General features: G+C 39.7%; 1 protein-coding gene across 3 annotated transcripts; it reads left to right on the top strand.

The window, feature by feature from the left end:
• Positions 1-1,470: 1,470 nt before the first annotated feature.
• On the top strand, positions 1,471-16,983 carry LOC135482567 (BICD family-like cargo adapter 1). Of its 3 annotated transcripts, none has more exons than XM_064762708.1 (13): positions 1,471-1,608; positions 3,859-4,267; positions 6,047-6,262; positions 6,481-6,597; positions 6,809-6,955; positions 7,314-7,505; positions 7,925-8,092; positions 8,411-8,602; positions 8,765-8,926; positions 9,260-9,274; positions 10,320-10,450; positions 10,735-10,855; positions 11,241-16,983. In XM_064762708.1, exons 2-13 carry the CDS (start codon positions 3,986-3,988, stop codon positions 11,355-11,357), a joined length of 1,860 nt encoding a protein of 619 aa, XP_064618778.1. In that variant the 5' UTR covers positions 1,471-1,608; positions 3,859-3,985; the 3' UTR covers positions 11,358-16,983. The 3 variants fall into 3 exon arrangements, with proteins under 3 accessions (XP_064618778.1, XP_064618779.1, XP_064618780.1); XM_064762710.1 differs by having other exon boundaries at positions 1,472-1,608; positions 4,005-4,267; XM_064762709.1 differs by lacking the exon at positions 9,260-9,274.
• Positions 16,984-18,382: the final 1,399 nt, after the last annotated feature.

The following is an 18,382-nucleotide window of genomic DNA, read 5'->3' as shown; positions in this document are numbered from 1 at the left end:
TATCATGGACAGCTGTAAAAAGTAAAGCAATAAAATATCCTATTATCCAATTGAGTTTATTACTGAGTTTTCTGTTGAAGAAAGCCTAACTGCTGAGGCTGACGAGTTCAATACCACCTTAGACAACCAAGGAGACGGTCAATAGACTTCTCTTTCTTGTATATACCCTACAATGTAACTATATATAAATAAAGTAAATACGGCCATGGCGCATCATCGTGTGTGAGCAACCCTGTATCCTGACCTTTGGTGTAAAAGAGACAATCCCTTACTACGCCTCAATCTCTCCTGCTTGCATGCATGTGGATGGGCAGAATTATTTTTGGCGTAGGAGATGTCCATAAATTGCTATCCCTGATGCCACTCCAAACGCAACTTACGGCCGACCTCGTCAGGAAGCATGAATCAATAGGATGACGAATTGACTCGGGAATTAAGTATGTACCAAAAAAATGTCATATGTATAAACGGGACGACATTCATCTTGCGGTTGGAAATGACGAAATCGGACTCCTTCGCAGTTCGCAATTCAATTCTTTTCTTCGGGAACGGCGACCTGAGCATGACGATAATTTTCAAAACTTTCCTGGTAAGTGCCTCCAGACAACAGTCAAAAACAGTTGTGCGTGCCATCATACCCATGCCCCTCCCTACTGATCGTGAGCAAAACGCGATTTCTACCTCCATGATCCACAAAATTGAAATTCGGTTTGCAGTGGTGGATCCAGGGCTCTTTCATTCAAAAAATCACTGACCTTTTTACTATAAAGTTTGCTAATTGACTCTCAGCAGCAGGACGCCTCCCTATCTCTAGGATCCCCTCCGTTTCTAACACTTCGATCCGACGTCCCTGGGTTTATATGACACTCGTTTGCGCTGCAGTCTGAATACTTATATTTGGTGATGGCGAGTCGCACGTTATGGGCATGTCCATTTCTTGACAGTAAAGAAAAACACTCCCCTCACCAATCCTGGAAAGAGCCATATAAGCTGAACCTCGTGAGAGACATAAGCACAACCTGGACACGCTGTTTTATCGGCGTTGTGCTCACACCCAACGTCTCCTCTACTTGAAGGTGAATAATACCATCTCAACCCCTAAACCCCTGATTAAACCACGGATTGACATACACGTAGTTTATGACCCCGTTTGAGAGGACAATCAATAATGTGGATGATGTCTTCGCGGCTCTTTTTACGGTTGCCATCCTGCCAGCATTTTATTTAAGACGACTACAACATTTAGAAAAAAGAGAAATACAAGGAAGCTAGGAAATGATAATTAAACATGGTTGGCTTTAATTGTTGCAAACATTGATAAACTTTTAACTAAACGTGTTAACTTTTTTTAGAAATATTTACAACCTTAATAATTTTAGAGCAAATTTATTTGAATAGCGAGTTACTTAGATGTTCAAAGCTTGACAGCTTCCTTGCCACAATTCCCACTTTCCACATCAGCCTCTTTATGTACATTCTCTTTGGAAATGTTGGATCATGTTTTTGTTTGTGTTGAGCGAAGAAGCCTCAAGTTGTGGTCCAAATTGATGATTTTCGGGACATAATGTTGTGATCAATTCGGTGATTATAGCCCGGTATGAGCTGGAGGTAATGTATAACGTATTTAAAACACAAATCAGCTGTCTTACTAAAGGAAATACAGCAAAAAAACAGAAACAAAATCCGAAAAAATGAGATGATGAGTATCATGATAATCAACACACTGTTATGACTGTACACATTACATGCTGTAAAACACTAATCACTAAGTATACTGTGACTGTAGCCTAGCTCTGGCACTGACTATTTATTAGCATCGTGTAGCTGGGCAGTCAGTCGCTGGCACAAGCCAAGGAAAAGGACTAATCTGTCGAACTGAAAGCCCTGAGTGAGAGTATACAATATGAATAACAATGTCAATGCATGATCGATGACGATGATGAATGAACCCAGTCCTTCACGTCGGCCTGTGTGAGCGAGTGATGGTACCACTGACCTGCATGACTGGTGGTGGTGGTAAAGGTTTCGACATGAAAATAATAACAGTTGTGTATTATTCGTGATTTTATCCGCAACAAACTAGCCTAGTTTAAAATACAAAAGATTCTTCAAATTCAAGTTGTACATATGTTCCGCGCATTTTACCGATCTGCGCTATCTTAAGATTGCGCTGCGCATTCTTAGGATCCTATAATTGCGCGGCAATCTCGAGATCGCGCAAGGGAGTTGGGGGGGGTCTTGCGAGCCAATGAACGAATGATGAATGATTGTCCTGCAAATAAAATAACTGACTTATTATGTTCTCTCCGAAAATTTGCAACATCAGACTGCATAAATTATGATGAAATATATGAACTATGGGTTGCCATTCCAACAATAATCTTCCGCACGGATCATGGGCTTGAATTTTGTGAAAAGTCCCATCAACTTCTGCAATGTTACAAGAAAACGAGGACGGGAAACTTGGCGTAAAAGAAAATGGTGTCCCCTACGTACTACTGTCACGAGACACTAGTCTCCCTTGTCCCACAACAACAGGTAAAACTATAGTAGTAGAATTCGTTCTATTGTTAAATGATTGTTCAGGGATTGTTAGATTTATGGTAAGGGCCGGTGTAACATCTGTGGTTGTTCCCCATGTTTCAGTGTTTCCAAACAATAGGCAGCTAGAGAAACCATGACTTTTCAATAGGGGGGATACACAGAAAAACTCGTCAATATATTTTTGAGCGTTCCCAAACAATGAGGGGAAACACTCAAAAACAGAAACACTCAAAAACATTACACCGGGGTAAGGGGCCGTTCATAATCATCAATGTGAATAAAGGACACTTAGTGCGAAAGAAAATGTTGTCCCCTACGTTATTCATTAGACTATAATCCCACCTTTGGTGACAAAGAAAATGTCGTCCTATGTGGAGAGTAAGTCATATCATATTGGTCAAAAAGTGTCATAGTGAGATCTGTTCACATTATCAAAGGCATGGCCGCATTAATTGGGATGTTATTATAAATAAAATAATTATAAACGTATAATAAAATCTTAGTTATTAGATGTATCTCTGTATTCATTAAGTAAATCCGGATGCAAGATTACAACCAAATGTACTTGATCAATCATTAATTTTCAAAGCATTGCTCTCAGGTTGGATGTTCATCAGCAAGCTGTGTTAGGGGATAACCTGAAATATAAAATGGCCATGGCCTGCAGTTATCATAATAATACCTCCATGGCCTGAGGTATGGCCTGAGGTACAAAATACAAATCAACCACTCGACAGTCAACTTTGGCCGGTATTAAATTAATTTACTTTCAGCATCCCATAGACAGTCACATGACAGTAATGTGACTGTTGGTGTAGCAAAAAATTAGGTGAAAAATAAAGCTACCAATGGCAATGCAAAGCTGAACATGTAAAAGTATCATCATCTCTAAAATGCGCAATCGGCAAAAAGCGCACGCTCACCCTTGCGCGATCTCGAGATTGCCGCGCAATTAAACGATCCTAAGAATGCGCAGCACAATCTTAGATGGCGCTAATCGGTAATTAGCGCGGAACACATGTACACGTATGTAGTTGTATTTCAGTTGTCACTTCATTTCATGCACATCTCAAGAAGGGTTGCACTGCCAAATGATGCTCTGTGATGCCACCTCTAGCTGGCAGATGGTGCTTCAAAAACAACACGGTTCACTCGTCTTTGATATCGATAAGTGAAAATTGTTGACCATTGTCTATAGAACACATTTACAGTAGGCCACTTGATCAGTAAACTAGCATTTGGGCTGTAAAATAATCCGCAATCATGGCAGTGCTAACCCTTCAACTTCAACCTCTTTCAATTTTTGGGCTTCAGGTAGCTGCTCTAACCCAATGTAGATCCTTAGATGCTGAATCTCATGGCTTTCTCCTAACTGTAACTCACAGTAGCATAGAGACTCTTTAACCCACTCTCGAGCACGTAGTCAAACTATCATTGTAACATGTGCGCTTGTCGTGTAGAGGCATCGCCCTCGCCATCACCGACGACCCCTATAGACTTGGATGATTATTACCAGTACCTTGACATGGAGCAGCAACAACAACAGCAGGCAGCCCCAAGGTCGGACCCCGGTAGCGAAACCGAGGACGTGTACGCCCAGCTTGCCCAGAAGGAAAAAGACCTCATCCTTGCAGCGGAACTTGGCAAGGCACTCTTGGATAAGAATGACGAACTTCAGCGGCGGAATGAACAACTTTTGGAGGAATATCAAGCTAAATTGGAGGTACGACTTGCCCTTGGGGTAACCTGGTGCAGTTGTGTGGTAGTAACATGTAAACAATATGTGAGGCACGTTTAACTAACAGCTAAGCTTAAGCATAACACAAGTTGTAACGCCTTGCATCAGATGCTACTAAGTTCATATTTAGAGACACTGAACTTCAACATTCCTTAGAATTCTGTATATAAGTGATATGTCAGCTGCATGAAATACACTGGTGATGGGATTTAAAAGATCAACATTTAAAAAAGTCTGATCAATAACTTTTTTCTGAAGGTAAAAGGTATCGACACTAGTCTCTTGCCCAATGATGGGCTTTTGCTGTTCTCCGGCAATTAGATTCTAATAATATGTGACAGCGTCATTGAGAAGCGTAGTGCGGTAATTGATTAGCCAAAACATGTCAGGAGTAAACAGTCACAATGACTGCACTAGCAGTCTGTGCTATGGCACAACATGGACTGTTTCCAGTTGTTACCAGGCTTTGCACTCATGTCATTGTTATTGAGTCAGTGTTATTGACGAGAGGTAACATCGCTGATAACGTATTGATTTTGATTATCGAGCCAAAGGTCTCTAGGTACTTGGAACCTCTTTTGACCTTCACCTCGCTGTTATTGTCGGCATGGCAACGAGAATAATAGCTGCGCTAAGTATCCGATATTACAATCGTTGGTGGGTTGCCTTTGTAGTCATTTAAGAATAGATTGCGTTGCCATAAATAATGACAGTCCTGACTAGGAAAAAATAACCACCACAGGTGAACGGGGTGTGATTACAAGAACTTGATTAATTTGAAATTTAACTGCTGTTTGCCCTTAAGCATTTTGAAAGGCTCTGCAACATGTACATGTACAGTGGAACCTCCCTTAGCGGACACCTTTTAAGGACAACCTCTCGATTAAGGACACTAGGTTTGGTCCCAAATTGGTTGCTTCCATTCAATTTGACCTCTCTAATCAGTACACCTCTCTATTATGGACAGCACTTGTCAGTCCCGAGGTTGTCCTTAATAGAGAGGTTCTACTGTAGTAGTATTTTGCAGGCCTTTTGTCCCAGTTTGTCAGCTGTTAAGACAACACATTGTGCTATTTCATCAATCGCTTTTCAAATACTTTACTACTCAACTGAATGACTGTTGTCAATTGAGAAGGCGTAACAGCTTGTTATACAATGTACCACCATCTGGATCAACTGGTCTTGCTGCTGTGTACAGAGTGAACTTCGTACATTTGATATTCGTGCTGTCAGGCTGTTTTGGTTGGCTTCATGCCAATGGATTGTTCTTAAAAAGTGGGCTTGCTGAAGTAATTTTGAAAGTGCAATTAGAGCAATCTTGGGTGGTGAGGTGGTTAGACTCGAGTGTCAGACCTCTGACAGAGAGGTCATGGGTTCAAGTCAATTTGAGTAACTTTGATTTAGAGTTTGCAGGTTAAGTGATGCACGTCATAGCATCTCTTTCATCCGGACTTAGTACTTTGGGATGCCAAAGTTCTTTGATGGGGTACAACAGTTTATTTGAAAAAGTGCTATATGATATGCTAGCTAAAACTGAAAACTTCAAGTGTCTCTGGGTTTAAAAAAAAACAAAAGGTGTAGTACATACATAGAACCTCTCTATTAAGGACACTCTCGTGACTGACAAGTGCTGTCCTTAATAGAGAGGTGTTCGATTAGAGAGGTCAAATTGCATGAAAACACCCAATTTGGGACCGAAACGAGTGTCCTTAATAGAGAGGTGTCCGCTAAGGGAGGTTCTACTGTAAATAAACCATTTTTCAGGAGCTTCAACAAGAAAAATATGGCCTACGTTTACGAGTTGAAACCGTAGAAGGTGAATACGAAAATACGGTCAAGGAGCTCCAAACCGACATCGCCCTTTTGCGGAAACAATACGACGATCAAGAAATGAGTACACGAATGGCTGACCGGGAACGACATCAAATGGTGCAAGAACTCACCAAACAAAATGAAAGGCTCACCGAGGAGCTTAAAAAGGTTAATTTCAATGATTTGTTCTATGGTTTTCAAATTTCGATTTTTAAGTAGTGAGTGATCTCGCGTGTATGTCCCAGTATTGGAACGCTCTTGTATCAACCACATTTAAAAGTCAATTTTCATATTTTTTTTATTTTTGTGAAACGGAATGACTCGTGAAGCCTGTAAAATCAAACGCCTGTGAAGCAATTGCGGTATATTTGTTGCTTTTTTTCTAGACGACCCATGAGGAAGAAGAGTTAGGTACAGAAGTGAAGCGGTTGCGAGACCAGATGAAAACACGGCGGACGTCCATGCACCAGCATGTCAACCAACTGGAGGTTCTCCGTGAAGAGGTAAGCTCAGTTACGATTAATGAAGAAGGAGAGCATGAAGCAAACTTTTTTTTAAATGATGATAATTATGGATGACCCCCTAACTTGATTTAACATTTCCACCAATAAATCCACATTAACTGTAAATGAGAACTCCTTTATTGCTAGAGCATAAAAAGATGGCTAAATTGAAAACGGACGAATAGTTAATGTATTATATCTTGTGCTGCAGATAACGGTCCTCTCTGAGAGAAAAAACGATCTTGAAAAACGCATGACGCACATCATTGAAGAACGAGACTCTCTGGCGTGCAACTTGGAGGAATCTCAAGATAGGATCATGATGTTAGAGAAACAGAAACGAGAACAGGACCAACAGGTAGGCCCAGTACCTGAATTGTCAAAGGAATGTAGCTGTTGGGAGAAATGTACAAGTTCCTTAGAACTGTTATCAATCCCATCATTATTGGCACCAATGGAAGTTTCTCTTCAAGATCTTTCCAATGAATAGCAATGTCATTCTGAACTTTTTAACTTCCTGTCTGATACACATCGTGATGTCATGTCACCATAACCAGCAGGCATTATTGGTGTAGTTTTGCTCCTTTAATGACCATCAGAAAATCCTTTGAGATATTTTGTGTTTTTAAGATATTTGCAGCAGTTGTTACAGAAGAAAGTTCACCTTTTTGTCTTCCGATTTTCTGACACCACTTTCTATTTTCAAATTCAAATAGCTTCGATCAAAAGAAAGAGAGTTGGAAGAACTACGTGAATCTAATTCAGCGCTGGAAGACAAGTTGGAAGAGATGTCACTTCATGCATCGAATCATTCGTTCAGCCATAACAACTCACTGTTCAGTGAGCTAGAGATGTCCCATAACATGGAAGGAACAGACGTTGAGATGGGGTCAAGGTCAAGCGGACATGTAAGTTGTTCTTTAAGATACTAGCGACCACGCCACATTCGGTATGACTGTTCAGCAGTAGGTTGTCTGTTGTGCATGTCTAAGTGTATTGTATGTACAATGTAGTCCATAGAGAAGTACATTTGGTGTGAAGATGAATTCAAAAGATGACTGACTGTCTTGAGAGTGTGATAGTCTGCGATATGTTGATGAATCTCCAAGACTTTGGTTGCAAGGTGAGGTCAGTTGAAGTGATAAACCAATGACATATTGATCTCATCTGACATCTCAGACACTCGCAAGTGCAAGGCATGTTGACTCACCAAGCATAAAAATATGTCAATGGTGTTGGCATCATGTCCACAGTCCAGTCTTTTGCTGTCTTATACAAACAAGAATACAAATCTGATTTCTAGAACACATATTCATTCCCTTTTCAGTCGAGTGCTAAACTAGGCAGCCACCCGATCTCACCCCACTTCCAAGACATGGAAGACGATATCGAATGTGATGATGACGACTACACCATGCAGGCAATGGCATCGGGAGGTGGCGACATGCAACTCTTCTCAAGGTTTCAGAGCCAGCATGATGACGAAGATTACCAGGTACGGTTTTGAACTACATGTATTTCAATACGAATCCTTTTCTGACGGTCAGCTTCGTAACACCGACCATGTTGTGCATTCCTTTGTGATATGTTGGCTTGCGGTAACCAGTCTGACCCACCTAGAACGTCCTATTTGTCTTATACTCTGAACTGGAACTTCACTGAGCGTTATCAGAGTAAAAGTTTTTCCAAATGACTGACCCAGCTTTAAAATTGACACTGGGCACAGTACCCTTTCCAACAACTAGAGCAATATCCTTGTAACAATAGGAATGTCTTATCACTTGATTTATGCATTCTTTATTTCCTCTTTCAGCTCCGTGAAGAAGTTATTCAGGCCTACCGCCAGGTCCGGCATTTATTACGCACGGTCCGTGGAAGTCGTGCGGACGGTGATTCTAGTCCCATTGATGAAGCATTTGTAGAGTTTGAACGAGGCAGTCTCATCACTCTCCTCAGTGATCTGAGGTGTTTGATCGAGGATATGATGCAGAAACAAGCTCTTTTTGTAAGTTTGGTGACTCCGGGGTTGGAATTCTGTTGAATCGAAAATGACGATTTGCGACCAAATTTCAATATTTGCTCATTAGTAGTAGCTTGTTTGACCATGTACAAAGATGATTTGGAACTGTAAAACAAATATTTAAAAACCTACTTTCCATTTTTCCAGCAAAGTCCATCCTACATCAATGACCTCACAAGTAAAATCGATTCCCTCCAAAGTGAAGTGTCCTGTGCCCAGACTCAACTTGAGTCAGTCAAATCGACAGTGAAAGTGAAAGACACAGAACTAAAGAGGAAGACAGATGAAATTACTGAGCTTACTAACAAGGTGTGTAATGAGGTGGTGGCCTGTTATTTTTTTGGCTTCTGGAATAGGTAGGATTTGAAGTCTTTCGGTGAGCTGAACTGCCCTTGCCAGCGTTAGAAATTGGTAGCTTCTATTCTTTATCCTATTGTGTGTGACCTGTCTCTTCTGACCACGCACGCTTGGCCGTGACTCTTGGACCTTTTTTCCTAGTAATGGGTTATCCCGCCAAAATGATTCTATAATATAAAAGGAAGCTGCTTTTTGTGTGGGTGAGTGGTGATGATAGAGATCTAGTGTCGTTTGATACAATTCGGAAATGTAAAATTATGAATGTTGAAATCTTTTTTTCATTAGCTTACAATTCAAGAGGTGAGATATTGGAAATATTTCTTTGCATTTTGTTGTTTCTTGCTTTGTCACTTCATTGCGTAGTGCCGCTTCTATATGATTTTTGATTGTATCAAATTGTACATTGATATTCCTATTACAATCTAGAACTTTTCTGCATGACAAATCTTGGTGTGACATTTAGTCCTGGATGTAAAAAGGGCACTGAAGTGAACAACTCCTCTGGCACATGATCTAGAACTTTTAATTCAGATCTTCTTAGGGTTCCTTACAAAAGCGTGCTTCAGCATCTTAGAAGTCTTCAGGGATATTCAAATGAGCAGCTTCTAAGAGTGCTCATCATATGAGTATGAGAATGAAAGGAAGTTCATATTATTTGCATTTTGAGCATGCTTGTAGATTTAGGGGCAGAATTTGTAGATAATTTGCTGTAGTAGACCGTTTCAATGTCTCCTTGTTTGCTTCAAGTGTAGTTCTTTGCTTTCCTAGATGCTAATTTCTCTGCCACTTCTCCCCTCGGTCTGTGAACTGGGAGAGTACAAACATGTGTGCTCCAGCCGGCACCTGGAGGGTCTAGAATTCCATCAGAAGTCACAGCTTGAAACTACATATAGTGGGGAAACTTCGAATTGGGATTACATTAATTAGCCGCAGTTTCAAAGTTCAGTTCTTTTTTATGCCTTGCATGATCATGTGAGGAGAAGCACTTCAAAATTAATTGGCGTTTGCATTTTGTGAGATTAACTGGCAGCATTGAAATATGCGAGTTATACAAAAAAACTTTCTTAAAATCTACACGTTGCTTTTTCAAAGTGCTTTATACTCAACATCAGTCTCAAAGCACTTTACATTCATGCCCCAGTCTAATCCCGAATCCTTTCGGCAGAAACCAAGGAGTGCTACACTCGGCCAGTTGAAAGTATCAACCGGTTGAAAGCACTGACTCAGCCTTGTAGCCTGAGTCTGTCTTCTGATCACAGGTCGGATGCTCTTCCTCAGTGCCACTGAGATTCCCGCGCACTCCTTGCTGTGGCCAGACATGTAATGTTTGAACTACTGTTTTCAGCTGACATTGCAGCAGCATGAACTAAACCACATCCAGAAAGAGAGGGATGATTACCAGGACCAGGCAGATGACCTTACCAGAGATGAGATTGTAGAACGGGCCAGAAAGGACAGGGATGAAGCCATAGCCAAGTACATCATTTCTAAACTCTTGCATAGCATCGATTGGCCTATAACAATATGGCAGATTGGCTCACGAATTTCTTTCAAAAGTGCTTTCAAAAAGTGCTTTCAAAAACTCTGAAATCTTTTACATTGAAGTCACTGGACCTGTACACACCACTAACAAAGAAGTGAGCATGGAATTTAGGATTCTCTCCTCCCAAATGCTTGAACACGTCTGTCTGCACAGGCTAAAAACGTTTACTAGAAACCGCTGTGATACACGTTTTTGATACGCGATTGGTTCTTTTCAGACGCAATGCCATGGAAGTAGATCTCGCCAAATCAAAGTTAGATCTGATGAACCTTGACCAGCAGTTGATGGACGCCATACAACAGAAGATCGAGTTATCACAACAGCTTGAACAATGGGAGGTAGGTCGTGGCCCCTTTCTTACATCCAGTTTGAACTGGGTCAACAATTTTCATATGTTGTCACTGCTGACCAAATAGCAGTTTCATTGTTAAGCGATTTGACATGTGTTTTCTGCGGTATGCAAAACCACTTTTGCAACTTTTGATTGATGTATAAAGTATAAATGCCTTTCATTTGCTAGTGGGATAATCCATGCACAATAGCAGTGGTACAATGGTCTTTACCAACTTTTTCAGGCAGCCACTTGAGTCAAATTTGGGGGCTGGGCGGGTTACCTGTTATAAACTAGCACCAGAATGGTGGGCCTAAGTGTAACCCTGGTCAATTCTTCCACTTTATCATTATCTTGATTGGTTGTTCAATCCTAGTATCGTTTATTTCCAGTTGGACATGCAGGCACTGATTGAGATTCAAATGCAGAAGCGATTCAATGTCGAAATGGAGGACAAGACGGAGGAACCCAAGAAATTTCATGGAATGTACCCGGAAAGTTACTCGTAACAAATGCAAATAACTGTTCACAGCCTTGTAAGATCATACTTGGAAACCTAAACAACCACAGAAATGTAGGTAACTGCAAATATTTTGCAACAGAATGCCGACTCGGGCGATCGTATCTCAATACTCTGGTGTTTTAAGATGGAAGGTAACTTCTTGATCTTGAGAAGTATTTTGACAGCTTCAAGTTGAGCGAAATATCACTCGCTTTCGAGGGTCATACTCCCTGATATGATTAGATGGCATATTCTTGATCACACTCAACCTGGTAAACTGATTCTGGCAAGATTCATTGTATCCCACCTGTATACAATTTACACGTAAATGTAGTTCCCACCTAACATTTATGAGTCGTAGGTGCTGATGGACCTATTTTGCCTCCTGAACAACCTAGTGATTTTCATAGATATTTACATGTAGACCAGAATCAGGACATTTGCATCACCCTAACAACCTTCAATTAAGTTCAACTCGGCACAAGCCCCTGTCATTCCATTCATATACCCAAACACATCACTTCTGTACAATTCTAGTCATTTTATACTAAATGTACATAATGGATACTGATGTGTTTGAAATTGGCCCAGTTGCTCAATCAGGGTTTGAGGCAAACACCAGTGTTGGCTCAATTGAGCATTATCTCTTGTAGTAAAATATCATTTAAATTAGTAGCGTTGGCTAGTGTATCTGCTAACACTGATTGAGCAACTGGGCCCAGATCTCGGACTCGATTGAGCATCAAATGGTTTTTGATTGAGATGGAATTATGATTGGTGCTAAAGAAGATTGTATATACATTGTAATCAAGAATGTATCATAAACTGTAATCACACGATGAAATACTTCAAGTATTTTACAAATGATCAATATTTTTTTAGTGTACTTAGTTGTCACAACTCAATGATGCTCAAGGTTTTTGTTTGAACCTGTCACCCCGTGAAGGAGTGTTCTTAAACTGTTCATAGATTGTGACAGTGCAACCGTTATAAGCAATGGGGTGATCAGAATATTTCCATTTGATGCTCAATGTCAGGAGTTCTGAACTTGGTAATGTGAATGATGACATTGAAGGGTTGGCTTAGGAATTTCACTTTAACTTGAGCATTGAGTCTAAGACGCGGTCTGTTCTGTTGAGTGCTTGGAGATATATCAAAGATGTTACTCTTGATGTTTTTCTAGTGCTGGCTGTACAGCACTGCCAGATCTGTCTCGGACTGTTATGCCATGCCGAAAACAGTTTTATAATCTTCGTGAAGCTATGGTTTGAAAAGCATTCATCCCTTGATATCACTAATTCACAAACAGTCTTCTCACTCTTCGGCCCTTTTTTACAGTCAGCTATGTGTTATTGTTGAAATGAATAATTATTTTACTAGTTTACGTTTCGAAAAAGCTGAGTGTTTTCGACTTAATTTCTTTCATGAGAAGACTGCTATTGTGAATAATTTCATGTTAAACATAGTTGAATTTGTACATTTCTGATATGCACACCAGAAAGTTGTGAATGTTAACCCTTGAAAGGCCATGATATGTGTTACACGCAGTAAAGAGCAACATACTGCAAGAATGCTGTTTGTGTATGACTGAGTTCAATACATGCTTCCCGAAATTGGTGGCTTGCATTGGAACTAACTTTTCCCCCTTGTCCGTCATTAAAGGCATTTAAGTGTGTTGGTCAACCATGACTATCTCCTTTGTCCCTCCACCATAAGGCCTAGTTTCCCCTTATGACATCACTATTTCGGACACTCAGCGCCCCATTTTTGGAAAGGTGTATAGAGTAGGAAATTTCTACCGTGTATTCAAGTGTTCAGGTTTCCAAGTATGACAATATTTTCTGCACCCCTTGCCTTATTGCTGATTTATGCAGTTACCTTAAATGAGCATCGAAGGTATTGAACGCCAGAAGGTGAAAGATTGGTAACCATACCATGTTATAGGGTAGATAAATTGGTACATGTGAAAATGTATTTGAATTCTGGAAGTTGTCTGATAGTTGAAATAAGAAAACCCAATACCAGCCGGTAAGCTTACAAGGTGGTTCAATTTAGTTGGTCACTGTACATTAGTTCACACATTGTGCATTCAGATGTACATAAATCCAGCTCTAACTTATTGTGAGGTGCCATATGCATGTAGGAATTTAGTGCTACGATTCCAAATTCGCAAAAGTCAATTGAGAGTCAAGTCAAGCAATTTCCTGTTACATGTTTTAGATTCACTTTAAAACATTTCGTATCACAATAGAAGCCTTGCCAAGTATTCACGTTGGTGAAATGAGCATTTTGGTAGTGTCTTACACCCCTTGCAGATCAAAATGAAAGAAATCGTCTTGGAGTTTCTCGATAGTCATCCTGCAATGACAATCTTTTTCAAAGGATGAGCTCATCACAGAGAAATCTTCGCTATTGCATTTCGTGTTGTTTTGTTTGAAACTGGTACCAACAAGGAGTTTTCATCCTGTAAACACCCAAATTTTCACACCTATATAATTTTGTGAAACATTGGTTTTTCAATCAAAAAATATTTGTGCAATTTTTAGGTTCGAGGTTACTTGCAAAAACGCCTACGAAAATTTGGTAGTTAACAGTAAAAACTGATGCCTTAATTTGTATATATTAGCAAAGTGAATTGGATTTCCTAACTGGTCTCTTTTATCTATGTTGGTTGTTTATCAGTGATCTGTTCCTGCTCCCTGTACATTTCGTATGCAGCTCAGTGCATGACATCTTTTTTGCTCAAGCTTTCGAAAGAGGTGAGGAATTCGACATGTGAAAGTGCACTTACAAATGTAAGATAAAGGTGTCAGTTGAGCCTGCCTGATTTTTCCTCGTCTCGTCCTTGAAGATAAGTTGACCCAATGAATTGGTTCGCCTTAAACAGCTTAAAAGCCTGTGTGGTACGGGCAACATTCCAACCCGAGGAAAAAGTACTGTTTGGTATTTTTTCAAACGTTGAGGAAAAATTTGCATTTATTCCTTGATGATCTCATTATTTTATTATTTATAGGAACTTATTTACACATTCCGCGAGATGTGTAGCTGTGTCTTATCATTATCATATGCTAAAATCTCACATATGTTGCAGTTTATTTGAATCTGTTGCCTCAAAATAAACATATCAATTTTCTGGTAAAATAGGGCTCAAGGTCACGTCAATAGAGATAATATTTTTGCTTATTTCTTGTTTACAGTTCTATCATTCCAATCAAAATATTTGTGCTGTTTACTCATTATCACTGTCAGGAGTCAACGGGAGTAACTTGATTCTTAAAATTTTGAATATTTTTCTCTTCAAATTCCTGGCATTGCCTTTGGCAGTTTTATTTGTCATGTTCTAATGTTAATATTTGATATCACCGTTCATCATGGTAAAAACATTGGAACCAGTGCTGCACTTACTTGTGGTGTTTCTTTCGTACTAAACTGTCGTGTTTTGTCCCGACAAAATATTATTAGTGCCTGCTATATGCGTATACTTCTGGGTTCAAAACTTCTGTTTCTATTCCTTTAAATGAATTATCTATCTACTGATTTATTGCAATATTGACCTAATCTAATCATGATCAAATTTAATCGAATTTATTTAAATAGCAAAAGACTGCTGGCATTATTCATATGCTACAGTTGTTTTATTAAAATGCACCATAATGGAATTTTTTGCACTTCTTGAGTATTAAATTGTTTACACACAAAGTACAGCCTTTAGCTGTAAAGAGAGTAATTTATTTCAGAGTTGAAAAATCAAGAAATGTTTGGGCATTCTCTAAAATATTTTTCTGTGTTTTTTTTTTTTGATCACTCTTTTAAAACCTAGTCTGTAGCTAGTTACTGAATTATATTGAAGTCGAACCCAGATATAAATTTCTGTTCCACTGAAATTCGTTATGCCATTGGTTACATTGGATATTCCGAAGTTCTTTTTGTGCCTTATGTATTTGAAATTAATGGTCAAAAAAGTGTGTTCTGCTACTCTAGAAAGTGAAATGAAGCATGGACTGAGGGATGTCTTACTGACAGAGCTAAGAAAAGATATATGGCATTTGTTATTTCCATAACATGTCGGACAAATCCTCTCCTTGTTGTGTGTTGATCATAGTATTCACGGTCTCCATTTTCTGCTGATTTCAGAAAGGGATTTGAGATTAAGGAAACTAACGTCCACGTTTACTAAAATCCTGTAATATGCACTCCTGAGTTTACCCATAATCATTCCGTCGCTTAATATTTATTTTCCAAAATGTGCAAACAAGTGCCATTCCATCCAGGTTTTGTGGTAAAAAAGTCCATTCCAATTTGAGCAGGACAGCTGTGTATTGCGTTGTGTCAAGTAATCGTTAAAGGGACTATTAACCCTTGTGATGTGCAAATCAGAGTCCCTTTAAATTTGTGTTTTGTTGTCATGTTTTTTCTCAAGAAAGTTTCAACTTTGAGAACTTTGACTTCATGTACATGTTACCCTGCTGTTCTGCTCCGTTTTCATCTTACTTTGTCTAAAATTTGCTTTAGTGCTTGTGCTTGGTAGTGCTTTACGATAGAAGTCAGTGATTCTGGCAAGCAATACCCTTAAAATCTAGGAACGCTTTTAATTAATTGGTGTTCTAGTAATAGAAGAGGTTTGGCAGTTGAAAAAAAAATTGAATCCGAAATTAAATTGGGGCAAATTAATGTAAATTGTGATTGAAATAATGTGGATGGGACATAGTGTGTAAATTACTTTGGCACACCTCTGTCAGAGAAGGTCTAAAAACAATATTTCTCGCTAAAGTGCCATATATTTCGCTATGAACCAAGGGAATGGTGCTGACCTTCATTAACCTTGTCTTTGAGTGTTGATTTCTGTTGTAAGATGTATGATTGTGAATTTAGCTAGAGTCCTTCTCAAAGAGTGCAATACATTTAGAGATGAATCTCTTGTATTGTTTCAGAGACAGCATTCAAATCTGCTGGGGAGAAAAATACCTGTGTACCACTATTTTCAACTTTACATACATGTTGCTCACTACGTCTTGATACTGTACATGGAGACAGACTACACATGTACCTGTGATATACATAAATGCATTTAAAATGTGCATTGTACATCATGTACAAAGGCTGCTTTATGTCCATACAGAGTTGTGTTTTTTTCCTGTACATATCTCTTCTTATTTATCTCGTCTTGTCTGTCTGTATATTTCTTTTCACTGCCGATCTTGTGTTCAACCGTTCTTGACATTATGTAAAACAAGAAACAAAATGAAGACAAACCCAGTACCAGCAATGTACAGGTTGGTCCTGAAAATAAACCCAGTCTGAAGCAATTGATAAAGAATGAGAGGCCCAGAAACACTGGGTAGAATGGGTCTCAGTGGTCAGCTACTTTGACAGCTGTAGCTCAAAGTTGCTCAAATGCTCCTTAACTTCAATTTATTTTGTTTCTAGTTTTACACAGGTACATATATCAGGTGTTTTTCTCCCCATTAGCTTAAATGTCATTTTATAGAAAATGGACCAGGATCCTCACTTTCATCCTTGTATTCCTCAGATATGACAGCTGCCAGGCTTGTATGCTCAGCTTAGACAGCTGATGTGATGTAGATGCATGCTTAACCGTTTATGTAGAATATATGTGATCACTGTTATCTGTATCCCAGAGTTTGTGTCATTCATATATAAGTCCAGTCCTTGATGATCCATCTCATCTACCCAGGAGCTTGAGCAGTGCCACCTCTCGTCAAGCCCTCACTTGTCAGATTCATTAACACCCTCTGTTTTATGGTGGCACCAATTCACAGTTTGGTCGCTATATCCATCAAAAAGATGCAAGCAGAAGCACACCAACAATCTCTAAATACTAGAACCATCTAATCCTGTAGTACTGAAATGAGTCAACATGTTGTCTCTGAATAAATGTGTGTCTGACAACCAGTAAGCTGAAAAGAATGTGAAATGTCCTCGGTGTGTTGGGTCCAAAACTCTCAAAAAGAAAAAACCCTGCCATCTGCATCAATTCTCTAAAGGACAGTCGGAATACAGTACTGAGATGCAGAGACCTTGACATTGTCCTTCAGATTGCTGTCTCATCCGAATTCATACAGACCACCATGTCCCAAAGACAGATTGTCTTCTCCATATCAAATCATCCTGTCTTCTCCATATTCTACAGACCACGATGTCCCTGAGATGTGCTGTCTCCTTAAAATTCATGCAGATCACTGTGTCTGCGAGACAGGCTGTCTTCTCCATTCAAGCCATCATGCCGTCTTATCCATATTCATCGAATCACCCTCTTTTCTCCATATTCATCAGATCACCAAGTCCTCTTGCTGAGATATGTCGTCTCCTCCAGATCCAAGCAGATCAACATGTCCCAGAGACAGACTGTCTTCTCCATATCAAATCACCCTGTCTTTTCCATAATTTATCAAGTCACCATGTCCATGAGATGTACTGTCTCCTTCAAATTCATACAGATCACCATATCCCTGAGACAGACTGTCTTCTCTATATCAAATCACCCTGTCTTTTCCATATTCATACAGACCACCATGTCCCTGAGATGTACTGTCCCCTCAAAATTCATTCAGATCACCATGTCCCTGAGACAGAATGTCTTCTCCATAACAAATCACCCTGTCTTCTCCATATTCATACAGATCACCATGTCCCTGAGATGTACTGTCTCCTCAAAATTTATGCAGATCACCATGTCCCTGAGACAGGTTGTCTTCTCTATAATCATAAGATCATGATGTGTCTCCGAGACCTGTCATCTCTTAATTCATACAGATCACTGTGTCCGCGAGACAGGCTGTCTTCTCCATTCAAGCCATCATACCGTCTTATCCATATTCATCAAATCACCCTCTCTTCTCCATATTCATCAGATCACCAAGTCCTCTTGCCGAGACATGCCGTCTCCTCCAGATTCCTGCGGATCAACATGTCCGCCGGACAGACTGTCTTCTCCAAAATCTTACAGATTGCCCTGTCTTCTCTGAAGACAACGGAACATCATGTCCCTGATGTGCTGTCTCCTTCAAATTC

The sequence above is a fragment of the Lineus longissimus genome, chromosome 2, assembly GCF_910592395.1.
Source record: "Lineus longissimus chromosome 2, tnLinLong1.2, whole genome shotgun sequence".
Taxonomy (NCBI): domain Eukaryota; kingdom Metazoa; phylum Nemertea; class Pilidiophora; order Heteronemertea; family Lineidae; genus Lineus; species Lineus longissimus.
Note: the sequence above shows the minus strand (reverse complement) of the source record. Positions and strands in the feature narration are given on the sequence as shown.